Source organism: Ruditapes philippinarum, unplaced genomic scaffold (assembly GCF_026571515.1).
Source record: "Ruditapes philippinarum isolate M1 unplaced genomic scaffold, ASM2657151v2 ctg5320_1_1_1_1, whole genome shotgun sequence".
NCBI lineage: Eukaryota > Metazoa > Mollusca > Bivalvia > Venerida > Veneridae > Ruditapes > Ruditapes philippinarum.
Genome location: NW_026865098.1, coordinates 870 through 17,622, shown reverse-complemented (window position 1 = coordinate 17,622; position 16,753 = coordinate 870). Strand labels below are relative to the sequence as shown.

The following is a 16,753-nucleotide window of genomic DNA, read 5'->3' as shown; positions in this document are numbered from 1 at the left end:
ATTGTTAGAAAAAAGTTAAACAAATAAACTAGAAATAAAAGATTCAATTTTAATGAGCAAGATGGATTTTGCCATTTTACCTGCTGGCTATATGGACAACGCCATTTTTGTCAGATTGACAAAAGATTAGCCTGATAAACACGTTTTTGTTGTGAGGGTGGTGTTCAGAACTTATGTACATATTTTTATATCCGCTTTTAGGCATGAAAAGTGGTATAACTAATAAAACCTTAGAATATTTCAAATACTATATTTGATATTTTATTGATTCAACTTGAAAATAAAGCATATAAATGACGTCATTTCTAGTGGTTTATTTGCCGACTGGTCCCTGACCGCCGCCTGGGTGATGATCACCACCTCCTGGTGCAGGCCCAAACCCGTGACCACACCTGCATGTACCGTCAACACAATGGAAGTCGCGATCACAGAAATTGTTACTTCCGGGAGCTGAGTTCTGGCAGTCGGTCGGTAACAAACAAGAATGTTGTGTACCTGATGGAAAAACAAGTTAAACATTTAATTTAATTTTTTCCTCAGTCAAAAATATCTTATATCATTTATATAATATATATAATAGATAATATTCTTGTTGAAGAAATACAACTCAATTTTCCTCAATCCTTGAGAGAAAATAATCTCTTGTTTTTCAATTTTGAACGTGAAGATTAATAATAATTAACTTCAAGATTAAATGGAAAACAAAATGCATTATCATTCAGTATTGAGGAAATATTATCTTATTATCTCTAAGTGTAAAGAAAATAATAAATCGCAATATTTCATAAGTATTAAAGAAATACTTTCGCGTTCATTCTCAATTTTGATTGAAGACACATCACATTTAAGAACAACGATCGCTCTCTAAGATGAAAACAAAAAATTTCACTTTCTTGTAGTTTCAAATTTTCACTTTTTCTGCATTTTTATCAAGATCCTATTGTCGAAAAATGTTCACATTGCTCTAAAAAATTAAATGAATACACATTGAAATAGACAGAATTAATTACTTTGCACGCAGCTACAGATTCTATTATCACATGTTAGCACATAGTCACGTTCCGGACAGGTCACATGATTGCAGTCGGAAGTCACCTGACAATCTTCGGAGACTGAAAATAGTTAAAACATTTTATTGTTCACATCACATCACAAAAAGTCGTTTTCAGGGTTATCTGCAATGCTAAGATTCTGTCTTTTCACTTGTGTATTCCCCCCCCCCCCCCCCCCGAGACAAATATTGAATTAAAACATTTCCGAAAATTCCTCATCTACAGTAAAAATCACTGTAAATGTCTACTTTTGAAACGCAAATGATCAAAAATGGAATAGCTTTCAACTTTTTTCAAAGATTTCGCTACGAGTTCAAAATACGTTGAAAATTAACATCTTGTTAAAGTGACAGGAAAAAAGGTAACAATTTTGTATTACAACTTTTAATAAATTTAGTTTGAAAATCACTTACTTGCCGCACTGACCAACACGACGCAGACGACAATTTTAACAGTAGTGGAATACATGTTGCTGGAATGGGAAATTCTGAATTGTCTAACAGTGAAGAAAAATCTCTTTATATATTTACTACTAGCATTAGACCATGAGACGGAGTGGGCGCTTTTTACATGATTTTCAGCATCTACATGTGACGGCTTTCTATAAATGGATGATGTTTAAAAAGGACGATTTATAAATGGACATCAGCGTGTACCAAACGCACGCCGTAACGTGAGCGTCACATATGCCTTCTCCCAAAAACAAATCCTCGCTAAGTGAAAGAAACGCACTGGGTGCACTTTTTACATTGCCTTTCTCATTTCTTATCTTCTCTGTATTGATAGATGTTATCTTGTGGAAAAAAAAACGTTTTAAACGGAATTCCTCTTTCTTTCTATGATGAATTATCAGGCGATCGTTATCATTATAAGCCAATGCCAAAGAACGTGGACATACTTGTGTGGGAACTAGATGCCAACATATTAGATGAATATGTATAACATGATATGTTCTAAAAAGTTTATACATCATTCCTAGGAAGATATACATAACTTACCGTTTTTATTTTGTGACAATGCTGCATATAATTTCATGTCTAAATTTTCACTAAATCATGAAAAAAATCTGGACTATCCAGTTAGATGCAATTTTCTTCTCCAGTTCTCTAGTATTAAGACTAATTTCAGATTATTAGTTATACTTGCCGGAAGAAATGTGATCACAAAAAAAGTTCATGTTTGTTCATTTGTGAAATCATTTTTGGTATTATTTATAGTTAATTATTCCCAGACTGTTTGGGAACTGAAACAAGAATATCAAAATTCATTAGAAAAAATAGATTTGTTCTTTCATTTTAATCATTTTTCTTTCTTCAAAATTTCTTCGTTGAGCTTTATAAGATTTAAAATAATATTTCTGAAAAATTAATTTTAGATTTTAGCATCTCTCCTAGGAACATATTACCATGCAGTATCTATGGAAAAGTTAGCAATTAATTTAATATAGGTTTTTTATTTATTTAAAAAGCAATATTAACAATAAATACAGTTTCTGCACAAATTCTGAAGGGAAAAAGCAAAACAAAAAAGCAAGAAACGATACAATGCAAGGAAACCAGATTTTAAATGTTCATGTTTTACTGGAGATCCGTCATTAAATTACCTGGTGCATACTTTCAGCATTTTTGCCTTATCATTATGGCCTTTTGGATTTTTTACATATATAATATTAGACGAATGTTAATTTGTATATCTGTTATGTTTCTACAGATTTAAAATGCTAATTGTATCTAATAAGATACGTATTATTACAAACACATTTTTCAAGAGCAAATTATTTCTTATTCATAATACTTATTTTATCTATTCATAATAGATTGTAAATACATATTAAGTTGCTTCGTCATTTTGTTTACTTTTTACATATACTTGTTTATCATTAACTATATACATGCATCATTTATTATGCATTTAAAATAGATTTTGGAATTTGCACAAAGATGCATTTCTTGTATTCACTACAGCTCATTGATTTACGACTATGTTTAAACCAGCCATTGTTAAATATTGAACTTTCCATAAAAAATGAACTGAAAATGAGTTTCATTGACAATGTAAACATGACTTTGAGATTTTGTTTGGATAGTCTTTCATACAGGCAGCGTATATTATTATTGCATGCTTTTTAGCACAATGAAAATATATCTTCAAATCATGATAAAATGTTAAGTAAATCCTGATGCGTTCTCAAAATTTTAATATTTAGTTTCACTTTCTGAAACTGTTGAGAGAGGGTGGATCAATAAAACAGTGTTGATCAGTTTTAATGTTCTTGTGAGAGTCAATGCCTGGGAATAGTTAAGAGTATAATCATGAAAAATGTAGACTGCGACTTCTCTCACACTGTAGGAGGCATGTTTGACAATGCAAAATCAAACTTTGGCCTTTATCCTTGAAAACTTTAACAATTAGCCTGTGGGTAGAAACATGGCCGGTTCTATTCATGCTCCCAGTAAAAAGATCAAGATGATCATGGTCTATAATGTTCATTATCTAGTCAATACTTTGAAAAATTCTCTGAAAATGATGAATGGTTTTGTCCAGATTTAAAGATGGCCAAGTCCATTATAGAAAATAAGCATAGTATGGGTTAATTAGTTTTTAACTAACTTTTCAAAATCTACGAATGGCAAGCAGCTAAATGTATGCTTACTCGTGGTAATTTTGGAAATTTCCTTGGCACAAAACGTCGACCTCGCTATTTTAAGGTTATTTTTACAAGTTTGATTTATCGTAACTGAATATAGATGGCTCAATATTTCTAACGGTTATTGAAAGGTATATCTATTGTGGTATGTTTGCACGTTTAAGTATGAAAATATGTCTTGTATTAAAAAAAATGCAAGAGGAAAATGTTGACCGTGTCGAGTGAATACGCTACGCCGAGTTACATATCTTTTATTAAACGGGTGCTGGATCTTGATTATCAAGGGGTGATTATCTTATGATAATTTGGCCAATTTTGGCATGTCAAATGTGCCGAACGCCTGTGCTCGAACACAATAGTATGAATTTATAAAACAGAACGGATACGATATTTCGGTCTAACCTACTGTTCACTGCTGTTAACAAATAGTAATTTAATGTTGTCAGTTGTTGACAAGTTATTTTACCAATATATCAAGTAAAAGTTTAGCCGTACAAATTGTGCGCTTGAGGGCTTTTTATTATATAGACAATGGTCCGCCAAAAGTAAGCAGTCAAAGTTACACGTACATGTAAACAATACATTAGTTCTATACTTTTTATTATGGTTGTAGAAGTCGAAAGTATAAATTGCAACCCTGTTGACTTTAATTCGGATTTGTTTATAACTGTAAATCAATCATAGCCGCTGGAAGTATTGCAACTTTTATGATGGCCTCTTGTGAAACAAACTCCGCACACCGGTTACGCTATCCTGTAAGGGGAAAACACTGCGTGGGAGATTGATCGTGGAAGTGTTGCATTATTAAATGTGTCTGTAATGGTGATAGCTTAGCTGGCCAGTTAGCCGTTGGGAGCAGCAACAGAAGCTATTGGGGAGTAATTGCAAAATTTGTTTGTTTGTTTCATTTTACGCCTTTTTCAACAGTATTTCAGTCATAGAGGCATATAGTGGTAATTGCGACTAACCGGTTTTTACACGTTTGAGAACTTTTGTTTTGGAACTGAAGTACAAATAATATAAATAAAAACTTTTAAAGGAAAATGTTAAACCTGTTATATATATTGTATATATGTAATAAAGTAAGTAATGAAAAAAAAATACATAAAAGAGAAAACATTAGTTTTATATAAAATGTTGTTTATAATTTGTATATTTTTAGAATGTTTATTTGATATTCCTTTCGAGTAGCTCTAGGTAACATATGATACTTGAAACTCACGAGAAGAAATAAATTTTCATCTTACACAAAATTCAAACAAATATCTTATATGTTTTTTCGGAAAGAATGCATGATCTCACCATCTAAAAAATAAAAGGCTACAAATCTGACCATTTTGATCAACTAATCGCGTAATTACAAAATATAAATCAATAGTTGTTTTACAATTTTCTGTTGATGTCCTCTTTTTGTTGAACATATATCAAACCTACCCGTAAATTTGTTAAATGGATTTACCCATCTTTAAGTTTGAAAGTCCATTTAAATTTTAAGTGATTCCAATATCAGAATAATTAACATTAAACAGCTCTGTCATATTTAATTTTGAATCTGGATCCAAGGTCGCACAAACGCTTGATCAATTTTCTGAATTTGGTTGGCTACCAATTGCAAGAAAGATTCATTCTGCCAAAGCCCCTTTTTGATCTTTGTGAACAACTGACCAATTGACCCCTGTGTGCTGTGAGTGATAATCAAAAGTCTATCCTATTAGGATCAAGATTAAAGTTTTATTCCTCGACTATGGTAGAGAAAAAAATCATTGGTGGACTGTAATGTTTTGCTAGTTACCTGCCGATTCTATGGACAACGCCCAATCTGACTAAAGTTAGTTCAGGACTACTTAAGTTATTTCTTGCATATAGATTTGACTGTTGCCACCGTATTTGTTTCGCCTTCATTGTCTTTCAGCTTTCCCGAGAATACTATTTCAACCATGCAATCAAACCGTACTGTACAGATATTAGACGACGTATCAAACTATCGCTGTCCGTGGAAGTAAATTGTTGATAATTGTAAGAAAAAAAGTTAAACAAATAAACTAGAAATAAAAGACTCAATTTTAATGAGCAAAATTGATTTTGCCAGTTTACCTGCCGGCTATATAGACAACAACATGTTTGTCCTCGAAATCGTGAGAATGACCCAATCAGTGGTTAGAATTAGAACAGAACAGAACAGACAATTTATTAGACTTATACATAAGTATATCATCTTAAATGTTAAACATGTCACATATCTAGAACATATTACAAAATTTTAATCAAATGCCTTTTAACATATATTTACATATTCTACATACATGTATAACAAAGACAATAAGGTAATAAGTATACTACAGCGCATCAGGATATATTTTTTATAAATGAATTTCGAATAACAAACGCTTCTTTCATATATTTGCACAAATTAACAATATCGTTTTTATTTGAAGAAGTAAGCAAATCATTAAATTAAAAAACTGATGGATTGACAAAATAATAACGTTTGATATATTTCTTTCTTATTTGAGAATAGCAATTATATTACATATACAAATAGAGTGAAATTAAATTCATCTCAAATATCTCTTATGTTACAGCATAGCTTTCGTTTATTGGTAAATATTCTATACATATTCAAGACAGAGTTTGTGTAAATATTTTCATACCATTCTTGCTTAAAAATATCTATCAATCACAAATAAATACGTTAACATTTACAGAACAATGGTTCTCAAATACATGTGAGAATCCGTAATTATCTAACATCCTCTTAACATGAGAAACCCAATTTGTATAACCGTTATTACAGTCGTTAACGCTCATTTAATAAAACAGATCTAATAATTATGTTATCACTCGTGCTAATTTTCAAAATGTATTTTAGTACCCTAAAGGCCTCAACAGACGGTAGGATTTTGAAATTCAACACCAATTAAAACTACGATGTACAGACAAATCTTAATGTGTGAAGGCTACTATTTCTTGATTTCGGAAACCTTAAGTCTAGAAGTAAGGGATAGGACATGTTCTATTTTGAAAAACTTGTCGTACCGATTTTTTCAGACCTCTCACAATGACAAGTTACAGATAACTAAATTATCTCCTGATAATGTGTGTAATGAATGAATTTCCAGAACAATTAGGGCTTAAAGGTAAACATAGTAATAAGATGGGGTAAAAACGATGTTGAAAAATTCTTCAGGAGACACAAAATTGTGTTATGTTCGAATCCCAAATTATTCCGAAAATGATTATGTCACGTTATTGCATTGTTCTCTAATTCGAGGAGGGGAGGTAGTTTGCAGGTGGCCAGATAGCTTAGTAAGTAGAGCTGCAGTACGGTATTCCGAGGGTCCCAGGTTTGAGTCTCTTTCAGGCTTCACATTAAAAAAAAATATTTTTTTTAAAAAAAATGGAGGTGTTTCAATCATTACTCATGGCGAAAAAAAAATATAGTGAGTAAAGTATGTAAAGGATCAATGTTAGGGGAAACCTCAGATGATTCTTACAGTGTAGAATTACCGTCTAAATGTAAGTGTTGTATAGCTTTGAAAATTGTACATCTTATCTCTAATTAGTGCTGTACAACTAAATCCTACCGTTTGTTGAGGCATTTACATAGCGGTTTATATACAACGGATATCTTCCCAACTCTCCATATACAGCTGTATTACTAGAATTCAACCTAACGTTTTAATATTCGTTTATAAAACTTCAAATGGATTCGTTCTAATTCTTTAGACTTTGTAAAACCCCATATTTCAGAAGCGTAACCTAAAATTGAACCAACAAAGGCATCAAACAATCGGCAATACATTTTAGGTTTTAAGTCATATATTTTACATTTATATAATAAAGTATTCATAGCTTTAAGTCCTTTACCAGCCAAATGTTCTTAGTTCAGTGTGAAACTACCCGTATAATTATAACGGTATTATGGCTATCATAGGTCCATGACTCATTTTGGCGCAAACGGCCCCATCATTTTTCGGACCCTTTTAATGAGTGGAATTATAATACCCTGAGTACATTTCTCGGGAAACAATCCTTTAAGGTATTTGATTGTATTTAGTATTTTATCAACAGTTATAGGGCGGTCTTATTCCGGAAATGCAAAGTTTTCTTCAGTGAAATCATAACTAGAACAAAATTGTTCTGCTTCGCTATTATTGCAATAAGAAGTATTATTACTAATTCTCTCGAAAAACTTTACCATTAAAAGTTTTTCGAGAGTTTTAGTAATAATAATTTTTAATTTTATCATTATTTTAAAAATATTTCGAAAAATTCGAGGCATTTTACTCTTCATGCTTTCAATTTCAGTCATTTTCTAACGGTACGCAAAACCTTTTGTCTTTTTATTTATTTTTTATATAATAATTTAGACTTGCATAAATTAGCTCTATTTACGTAATACTTATTTAAATTAAAACAATTTAACGCCTCCATATATAAATCACGTGCAGACACACACTCATTATCAAACCAGTCGACATTTTTTTTAAACAATTATCTACAACAAAAGCTGATTAGAAACAGCATTTTATTTACACCAGGTTTATCATGGAGTGCAGCACAAGATAAATTAAGTGCACAAGCACAACGTGCAATACTTTCTATTTATAGTTATAAAAAAACATATGGTTATTTGCCAACAAACGAACTTTTCATTCTGTTTGATAGTATGGTTAAACCTATTTTCTGCTATGGGTCACAGATATAGGGATACGAACTTGTTGATTCTATCGAGGCAGTTCAAAATAAGGTTTGTAAAAAGCATTGAAGTGTAAAAAGAACAACAAATACATGTATAGTTTTAGGAGAATGTGGACGTTTGCCATTGTGTATAACTTATTTTGTTATTTGTTTAAAATACTGGTGTAAATTGTTGACTATGCCAGATCATAGATATCCCAGACAATGTTACAAAATGTTGAAGTCCATAGATGAGAGCGGTCGAAATTGTTGGGCATCTAAAGTAAAATCACTACTTTATACTTATGGTTATTGATATGTATGGCCTGCACAAGATATTGTAAATATAGACATATTTATTTTAACTTTTCGTCAACGGCTGAAAGATTGTTTTGAACAAAAATGGCATAGTGATATAAATATTGCGTCCCGTTGTTACCATTATAAATTTTTTAAGAGTCAATTAAATCCTGAACGTTATCTTTACTGTGATATTCCAAGAAAATACATGGCTGATCTTGCAAGGTTTCGATGTTCCTGTCACAAATTAACGATTGAAATGGGAAGACAAAATAATATACCACTTCATGAAAGAATATGTTTATTTTGTTTTTAACCAAAATAATGTAACTGCTATTAATTGTGAATTTCATGCCTTTTCAATGTTCTAAGTATAATGACGTCCGAAATAATTATCTCTATTACTAGTATTCAAATGGTCCTACAATTAACGACTTTTATTCGCTGATGAGTACACAAAATGAAGAAAATATTTATAAAATATCTCTGTTTGTATTTCACTTTTGAAAAGTACCAGCTCTTGACTTATTTTATTCTAATTTTATATGTTATGCAACTACATTTAATACATGTATACACTATTATATTTACACTGTTGTGTATTTTGGGCCGGAGGCCTTTATTTACTTAAATAAAATTGAGTTGAGTTGAGTTAATAGATTTCATAACTAACTGACTAACTGACTGAAAAGATCACTAAAAGTTGACCTCTTATTGGTGTCCGTCGGATCCATATGTGTAGCGTAAATAAGGAGATGATTTTAATCATAACCTGAGTAACAAGTTGTTATTGTGAGGGTGGTGGTTAGAATTTATGTACATATTTTTATGTCCGATTTCAGGCATGAAAAATAGTATAACCAAGAAAAACTTTTAAATATTTCAAATACTAGATTTAATATTTTATTGATTCAACTTGAATATCAAGCATATAAATGACGTCATTGCAAATCATTTCTAGAGGTTTATTTGCCGACTGGTCCCGGACCGCCGCCTGGGTGATGATCACCACCTCCTGGTGCAGGCCCAAACCCGTGACCACACCTGCATGTACCGTCAACACAATGGAAGTCGCGATCACAGAAATTGTTACTTCCGGGAGCTGAGTTCTGGCAGTCGGTCGGTGACAAACAAGAATGTTGCGTGGCTGATACAGAGACAAAATAAACATTAATGACGTAATTATTATGAAGCTATGAGGAAATATAATCCCTCCTTCCTTAAGAGTTGAAGAAGTATTATTTATTTTCCTCAATCTTTGAAGAAAAGTTTGGAAAACAAAGAATCTCCATAATGCAGTTATCTTCAATCTTGAGGCAATACTATTGCATTCTTTAAGTTTTGAGATGAAGAAGTATGATCGTGTTCATTTTCCTTCATTAAAGAAATGTCATTACATTTTTTGAAGAAAAAAAAAGAAGCAAACAAAAAGAAAAAAAAAAGATCGCCCATTAAGTATTGAAGATAAATAATCGTGTGTCCGTACAGTTTCAAAATTTTCTCATAATCTTAAGAAATTTTTAAGATTTTAGTTTTAATATAATCATCATTGTCTTAAAATTTGACGAAAACAGTCACATTGATTGTAAAATCATGAAAATAAACAGAATTAATTACTTTGCACGCAGCTACAGATTCTTTGATCACATGTAAGCACATAGTCACGTTCCGGACAGGTCACATGACTACAGTCGGAAGTCACCTGGCAATCTTCGGAGACTGAAAATAGTATTAAAATTTCCTCTACAGAAAAAATCGTTTACACGGTTATCCGAATGCAAAATTCTTTATTATTCACTTGTGAAATGTCTTTAGTTTGTCTGGGACAAATGTTGACAAATGTTGACAAAAATATTTCCGAAACTTGTAAAATTGTAATAATGTCCCATATAAAGAATCGCTGTAAAATTCTACTTTTTAAACGTAAATAATATAACATTGTATCGCTGACAATTTTTTTCAAAGTTTTTTGTATACAAAAAAGACCTGGCCTGAACTATACAAAGTGAATCATAACATTAAATATTTTTTGAAAATCACTTACTTGCCACACTGACCAAGACGACGCAGACGACAATTTTCACAGTTGTGGAATACATGTTGCTGGAATGAGAAATTATAATTTGACTAACAGTGATGTGAATATTTCTTTATATATGCAATATTATCATAAAAACATGAGACGGAGTGGGCGCTTTTTACACGGCTTTCTATAAATGGATGGTGTTTGAAATGGACGATTCATAAATGGACAACAACGTGTACCAAACGCATGCTGTGACGTGAGCGTCCCATATTGCCTTCTCCCATAATCTCTCCTGGCTTACTAAAAGAAACGCACTGGGTGCACCTTTTTTCTCATTTCTTATCTCTATTGTACAAATAGATGTTATGAATTTCGTCTTGATACACTCAGTCTGTGACAAAAAGATTGAAGAGCCTTTCACAATACGCATACTTACTTTAATAATGACACACAATTTCGTTTAATAAATTTATTTAAAAAAAATGATTATCAAAAATGGATTATCTGATATTATTATAGTTTGGGACATGCTACTTACTAGAACTGCGCATTGAGTAGAGTGTAGTTTCCTAGAGTATTTTATTTTTCACACAGAATCACTTAGAGCACAAGAACAGATTATAAGTACACTTTATATTACACCCCAACACTCAAGTCAATTACCAGAGGGCCTTTTAAAGTCACTATTTTGTGAAATTGAAGGCGATTCATTATTTTTATGAAGGTTCAACAATATTTTTCATTTTCTTTTATTTACTTTTGACATTTAGGAGCTGATTAAACATCTAAAGTCAGTACATGTATATATACCATCTTTTAATACTTTAAACTTTAAAATTGAAGTTCTACAGTCAAATAATCCAATCAGGATCAACACCGTATAGATGATATTAAAAACTTTCCAGTTTCACTGTAATCGGAACACACCGACGATTATTCATAATAGTCTCGGACTTAATCATTAATTCGAATTTAAACGGCCCGAATGGAAAGAAGTTCTACGACATTACTTATCCGAAGATTGACGGAAAGGGCCGGAATCACTGCTTGAGGAAAAACACAGAACTTCAATGAATTTTCCCTTGGTTTCAGAGAATCATATTCTAATAACATAATGAACGCATTCTTCACTCTAAAAAAACAAACAAACAAAAACAAACAAACTTAAAACTTAAATTAAAAGATATTTTTAACATTTCTCATACTCCTACTGACCATCTGAAGCTACCTCGTTAGAAAAGTTACGATGTCACTTTCCATCATCAACATGTTTTACTGGGTGCTAAATTAACTTAAAGCCAAAACAGTTTCGTATTTCAGTTAAAACTACTTTTCCATCATATTTACATGCACGCAATTTACCTGTTATGACCATGCTTAGTCAACTTTACAACAAAAACTTCTTCAATGTTGTATAGTCTTACTGAAATTATGTCTACACCCCAACACTTAAACATTGTTTCCGCCCTGGCTCCGACTCAGTGGCCTTTATAATTTATGGTACACATACGCAAATACATTTTTATGCTCACTTTATTCTTAGTGACACTGAAATAGCCCTCTCCGAAAATACTTTTTTACAGTAAGGGAAGCAATTCATTCACTACTGATGGCAGAAATTTTGAAGTTATCTCTCTTATGCTGATTATGTAAGTTGTTTCCACAATCAAAGTTGATGGTGTTTAACTTTCAAAATAATCATCAATATTTCTCAAACGATTATATACTGGTATATCATGAAAAAATCTGAAAAGCGTTGTATTCTTTGAAGTAAATGTTAAATAAACCAGCATAACATTTTTTTAAACACATAACCGTTGTTGTCTTGCGCAATTACATTATGTACATACCAGCACTTTTAACTCAGTCGAGATCAAATCTATTCCAATTAAGAAATGTGCTAAAACGTTATACATGCAGGTATGTTTGGGAGCAAGAGATGTGTTGATCATAAAGTTTCATGTAGATATAAAACCTTTCGTATAATTTTACCCTTTTTTGGTTACCAGTAATTTCTGAAACGTTCTCACACTGTCAACATAACCCACTGAATACTTCTCAAACAGTGAACATAACAATCTGAATACTTCTCACACAATGAACATAACACACTGAGTACATCTTCTCACATAGTGAACATTACACACTGAATACTTCATACACAGTGAACATTACACACTGAATATTTTTCTAACACAGTGAACATTACTTAGTTAATATTTCTCACACAGTGAACATTATACATTGAATACTTCTGACACAGTGAACAATACACACTGGATACTTCTGACACAGTGAACATTACACACTGAATATTTCTCACACAGTGAACATTACACACTGAATACCTCTGGCACAGTGAACACTACACACTGAATACTTCTCACACAGTGAACATTACACATTGAATATTTCACACAGTGAATATTACACACTGAATATTTCTCACACAGTGAACATCACTCACTGAATACTTCTGACACAATGAACTCACTGAATACTTCTGACACAGTGAACAATACACACTGGATACTTCTGACACAGTGAACATTACACACTGAATACTTCTCAAACAGTGAACATTACACAGTGAATACCTCTCACACAGAACACAGTGAATACCTCTCACACAGTGAACATTACAAACTGAATATTTCTCACACTGTGAACATTATATATTGAAAACTTCTCACACAATGGACATTATACACTGAATACTTCTCACACAGTGAACATTACACACTGAATATTTCTCACACAGTGAACATTACACACTGAATATTTCTCACACAGTGAACATTACACACTGAATATTTCTCACACAGTGAACATTACACACTGAATATTTCACACAATGAACAGTACACACTGAATATTTCTCACACAGTGAACATTACACACTGAATACCTCTGGCATAGTGAACATTACACACTGAATACTTCTCACACCGTGAACATTACACACTGAATATTTCACACTGTGATTATTACACACTGAATATTTCTTACACAGTGAACATTACTCACTGAATACTTCTGACACAATGCACTCACTGAATACTTCTGACACAGTGAACATTTCACACTGAATACTTCTCACAAGGAACTTTAAAATTAAAATACTTCTCAACATGAACATAAAACTGAATATTCTCACACAGGAAAATTACAATAAATCTTCTCCACAAAACATATTTTACTAATATTCTCACACATGAACAATCATAAACAAAATTTCTCACCATAAACATTACAAATAAATTTCTCCACGTAAAACTTTTAAACACTGAACCCCTCACCAAACATTACCACTGAAATTTCTCACACATTAACATTACTACGAAAACTTTCACCAGTGAACTTTTAATGAATATTTCTAACAGTGAACTTTACACCTGAATATTCCACACGGAAATTACTTTGCACACTGATACCCTTTTACTCATCAACATAAAACTAAATACTTCTACACCGGAAATTTTCACACGATACTTTTCACACGTGAACTTTACCCTGAAACACATGACTTAACAACTGAAATTCTACACAGTAAACTTTTCACAAAAATCCCTCTCACCCAGTAAAACTTTTCAACTGAATTTTTCCACACAGGAACTTTTTACACTGATACTTCTCACCAGGAACAAGTTTTAATATTTCTACAAGTAACTTACAACGAAAAAATTCCACACAGTGAACATTTTTATTTGAACTTTCACTAATAAAACTTTAAAACTGAAAAACTTCTCACACAGGGAACATTATATCTAAATTTTCCCAAAAGTAAACAAACAATTGAATATTCTCACATATTATAAATAAAAAATAAAAGTACGACTGAGGGAATAGGGGCAAAAAAATTTTGGCCAGTCCTGGTCGTTTGAAAAAATTGGTAGATTAGTTCCCTCAGTAGACTCGTAGGTCAAGTTTAAAAAATAAAGATTTTAAGGAGAAAAGGGGCAAGATTATGCAAAATGTTAAATAGTAGTATGTTTTCAGAGTACACACGTATAGAAGAGAATGCATGCATGGAGACATGCGACTAAAAAGTGAACTTGTTGCCAATGGCAGGCTTCTATGACAGGACCACAAGGGAGTCCATATGAGGGTGGCTTGTTCTTGTTATATTTACAAATTCCTGACAGGTATGTGATACATCTTATGAATTATTTTTAGCTTGATTAATAGGGAGAGCTTTTGTCATCATCTCGGCGTTGGTGTCACACCTTGGTGAAGTTTTGCATGCAAACTGGTATTTCCAAAATTATTGCAGGGAATGGGTTGAAACTTTCACACACTTAATTGAGAGCATAATGGGAAGTCAATGTTTAATGCCACTATATCTAACATTCATTTTGATAGAATTATGGCTCTTTTTAACTTAGTAAATTCTAATTTATCAAGACTCTTGTTTACTATCAAGCATTGAGAATAGTTGTGCATACAGTCCTTCAAACAATTCATATTATAGAGACAAAGGTCTGAAACTGATTACTTATTATGCCCCAAAGGGCATGACAGCTCTTGTTGTGTGCCTCGAAAAAAGGCGACATAGAGGGGTTACTCTTGTCGGAGACGTCGTTGTCGGCGTCGGCGTCCCCTTAAGCTTGTCCGGAGCATAAGTCAGTCATTATAAGTCGGATTGACCTCAAACTTTGTATGCATGCTTCTAAGTGCATTGCACAATAACTGGTACTCTGCATCTCTATGTTCAGTAATTGCCCTTTGTTAATACTATATTTATGTCCGGGTCATTTCTCCTAAAGTATAAAAGCTATGGACATGAATTTTCATAGGATGATAGATCTCATTAAGAAGAAAATCGGTGCACAAGAACCGGAACTCTGGACTTCTTATGTTTTGAGTTATTATCTTTTATTGATTTCATACTTTATATTTGTCCTGGCCATTTCCCCTAAAAGGATGATAGATCTTATTGATAAGAAGTGCAGTGCACAGAAAATGCTGCTTTGCACTTCTATTTTTTTTAGTTATTGCCCTTTTGTCCTGGCTATTTCTCCTAATCTATATTGCCCACAAGGGGGAAAACATGGGAAACTCGGGGATTCTTTTTTTTCTTTTAAAGTTATCTTGTTTTTTTAAAATTCATTTTTTTGGGGAAAATTTTGCCTAAGTTTGTCTTTTAAAAGTTTAAAAAGGGAAAAACCTTATTTTTTCATTTTTTTTTTTTGGGGGGGGGGGGGGGGGGGGGGGGGGGGGGGGGGCCTTTAAATTTGAGACTTTTTTAAAAACAGGGTTTTTTTTTTGAAAAAAAAAATTTAACTTGTTTTTATTTAAAATGTAAATATTTTTTTTTTTAAAGAGTTACACTACTTTTTACCTAAAAATTCATGGAGACGGGCTTAGATTCTATTCACTAAAACTGGAGCCGGTTTCTAACTTTTTCCAAAAAGTTCTAAATAAGTATCCAGTTATTTTAAACGGACCCATATTTGTGATGGTGCAGGGAACCCCACCCTTTGGGTTTTTTGTACATTTAAAAAATCCCCCAAAAATTTGATGGGAATATGGGCAAATTATGGACGGGAAGTAAAATGCACTTTTTCTTATGCCCGATGGAAAAAATCTAAATGGATTAAACCCAATATTAAAAACAATACAGGGGTTCCCAATTTGTAATTTTGTGTAAATACATATTTTAAGAATTTTTTTAAAAAACAATATTTTTAAAAAATATGACCCAAAGTTTTTTTTTAAACCCCCTTAACCTGCTCAATGGTTGAAATGCTCTGTCCAGCTTTTAAATTTTGAACCAGTCTTTTAAAAAGAAAAAGGGGTTTTCCCAATTTTCAAAACCCTAAAAGTAGTATTTAAGGTGATCAGACTGCACAGATATCAGGCCGAACCCAAACTCTATACCAATGGGAAAAAGGGTTTAAACACTTTTTCAAGTGGAATAAGGGTTAAAAAATCCCCCGTGGCGAAGGGTGAAGTCAAAACTTCTTTAAACCCAAAATTTTTAAACCTTTTCTGACGTGGGTTTTATCCCCCGGGGGGGTGCTTTTTAGTTTTGCCCCGGGAGGAAGG

General features: G+C 32.3%; 1 protein-coding gene across 3 annotated transcripts; it reads right to left on the bottom strand.

Annotated features, from left to right (window-relative positions):
* Positions 1-297: 297 nt before the first annotated feature.
* On the bottom strand, positions 298-10,793 carry LOC132727784 (serine protease inhibitor Cvsi-1-like). 3 transcript variants are annotated; one of them, XM_060713369.1, is made up of 3 exons: positions 10,724-10,783; positions 1,011-1,112; positions 298-495 (listed from the first exon to the last, which is right to left on the bottom strand). In XM_060713369.1, exons 1-3 carry the CDS (start codon positions 10,776-10,778, stop codon positions 314-316), a joined length of 339 nt encoding a protein of 112 aa, XP_060569352.1. In that variant the 5' UTR covers positions 10,779-10,783; the 3' UTR covers positions 298-313. The 3 variants fall into 3 exon arrangements, with proteins under 3 accessions (XP_060569352.1, XP_060569351.1, XP_060569350.1); XM_060713368.1 differs by lacking the exon at positions 10,724-10,783 and adding an exon at positions 1,466-1,525; XM_060713367.1 differs by lacking the exons at positions 298-495; positions 1,011-1,112 and adding exons at positions 9,570-9,826; positions 10,297-10,398 and having other exon boundaries at positions 10,724-10,793.
* Between the last annotated feature and the right edge of the window lie 5,960 nt (positions 10,794-16,753).

Bases quoted from the DNA above. Each gene is read 5' to 3' on its own strand.
- LOC132727784 (XM_060713367.1), bottom strand. From the start codon at position 10,778: ATGTATTCCACAACTGTGAAAATTGTCGTCTGCGTCGTCTTGGTCAGT. The intron at 10,399-10,723 runs GTAAGTGATTTT...TACTATTTTCAG, and splicing joins CGTCTTGGTCAGTGTGGCAA to TCTCCGAAGATTGCCAGGTG. The intron at 9,827-10,296 runs GTAATTAATTCT...TCTCTGTATCAG, and splicing joins AATCTGTAGCTGCGTGCAAA to CCACGCAACATTCTTGTTTG.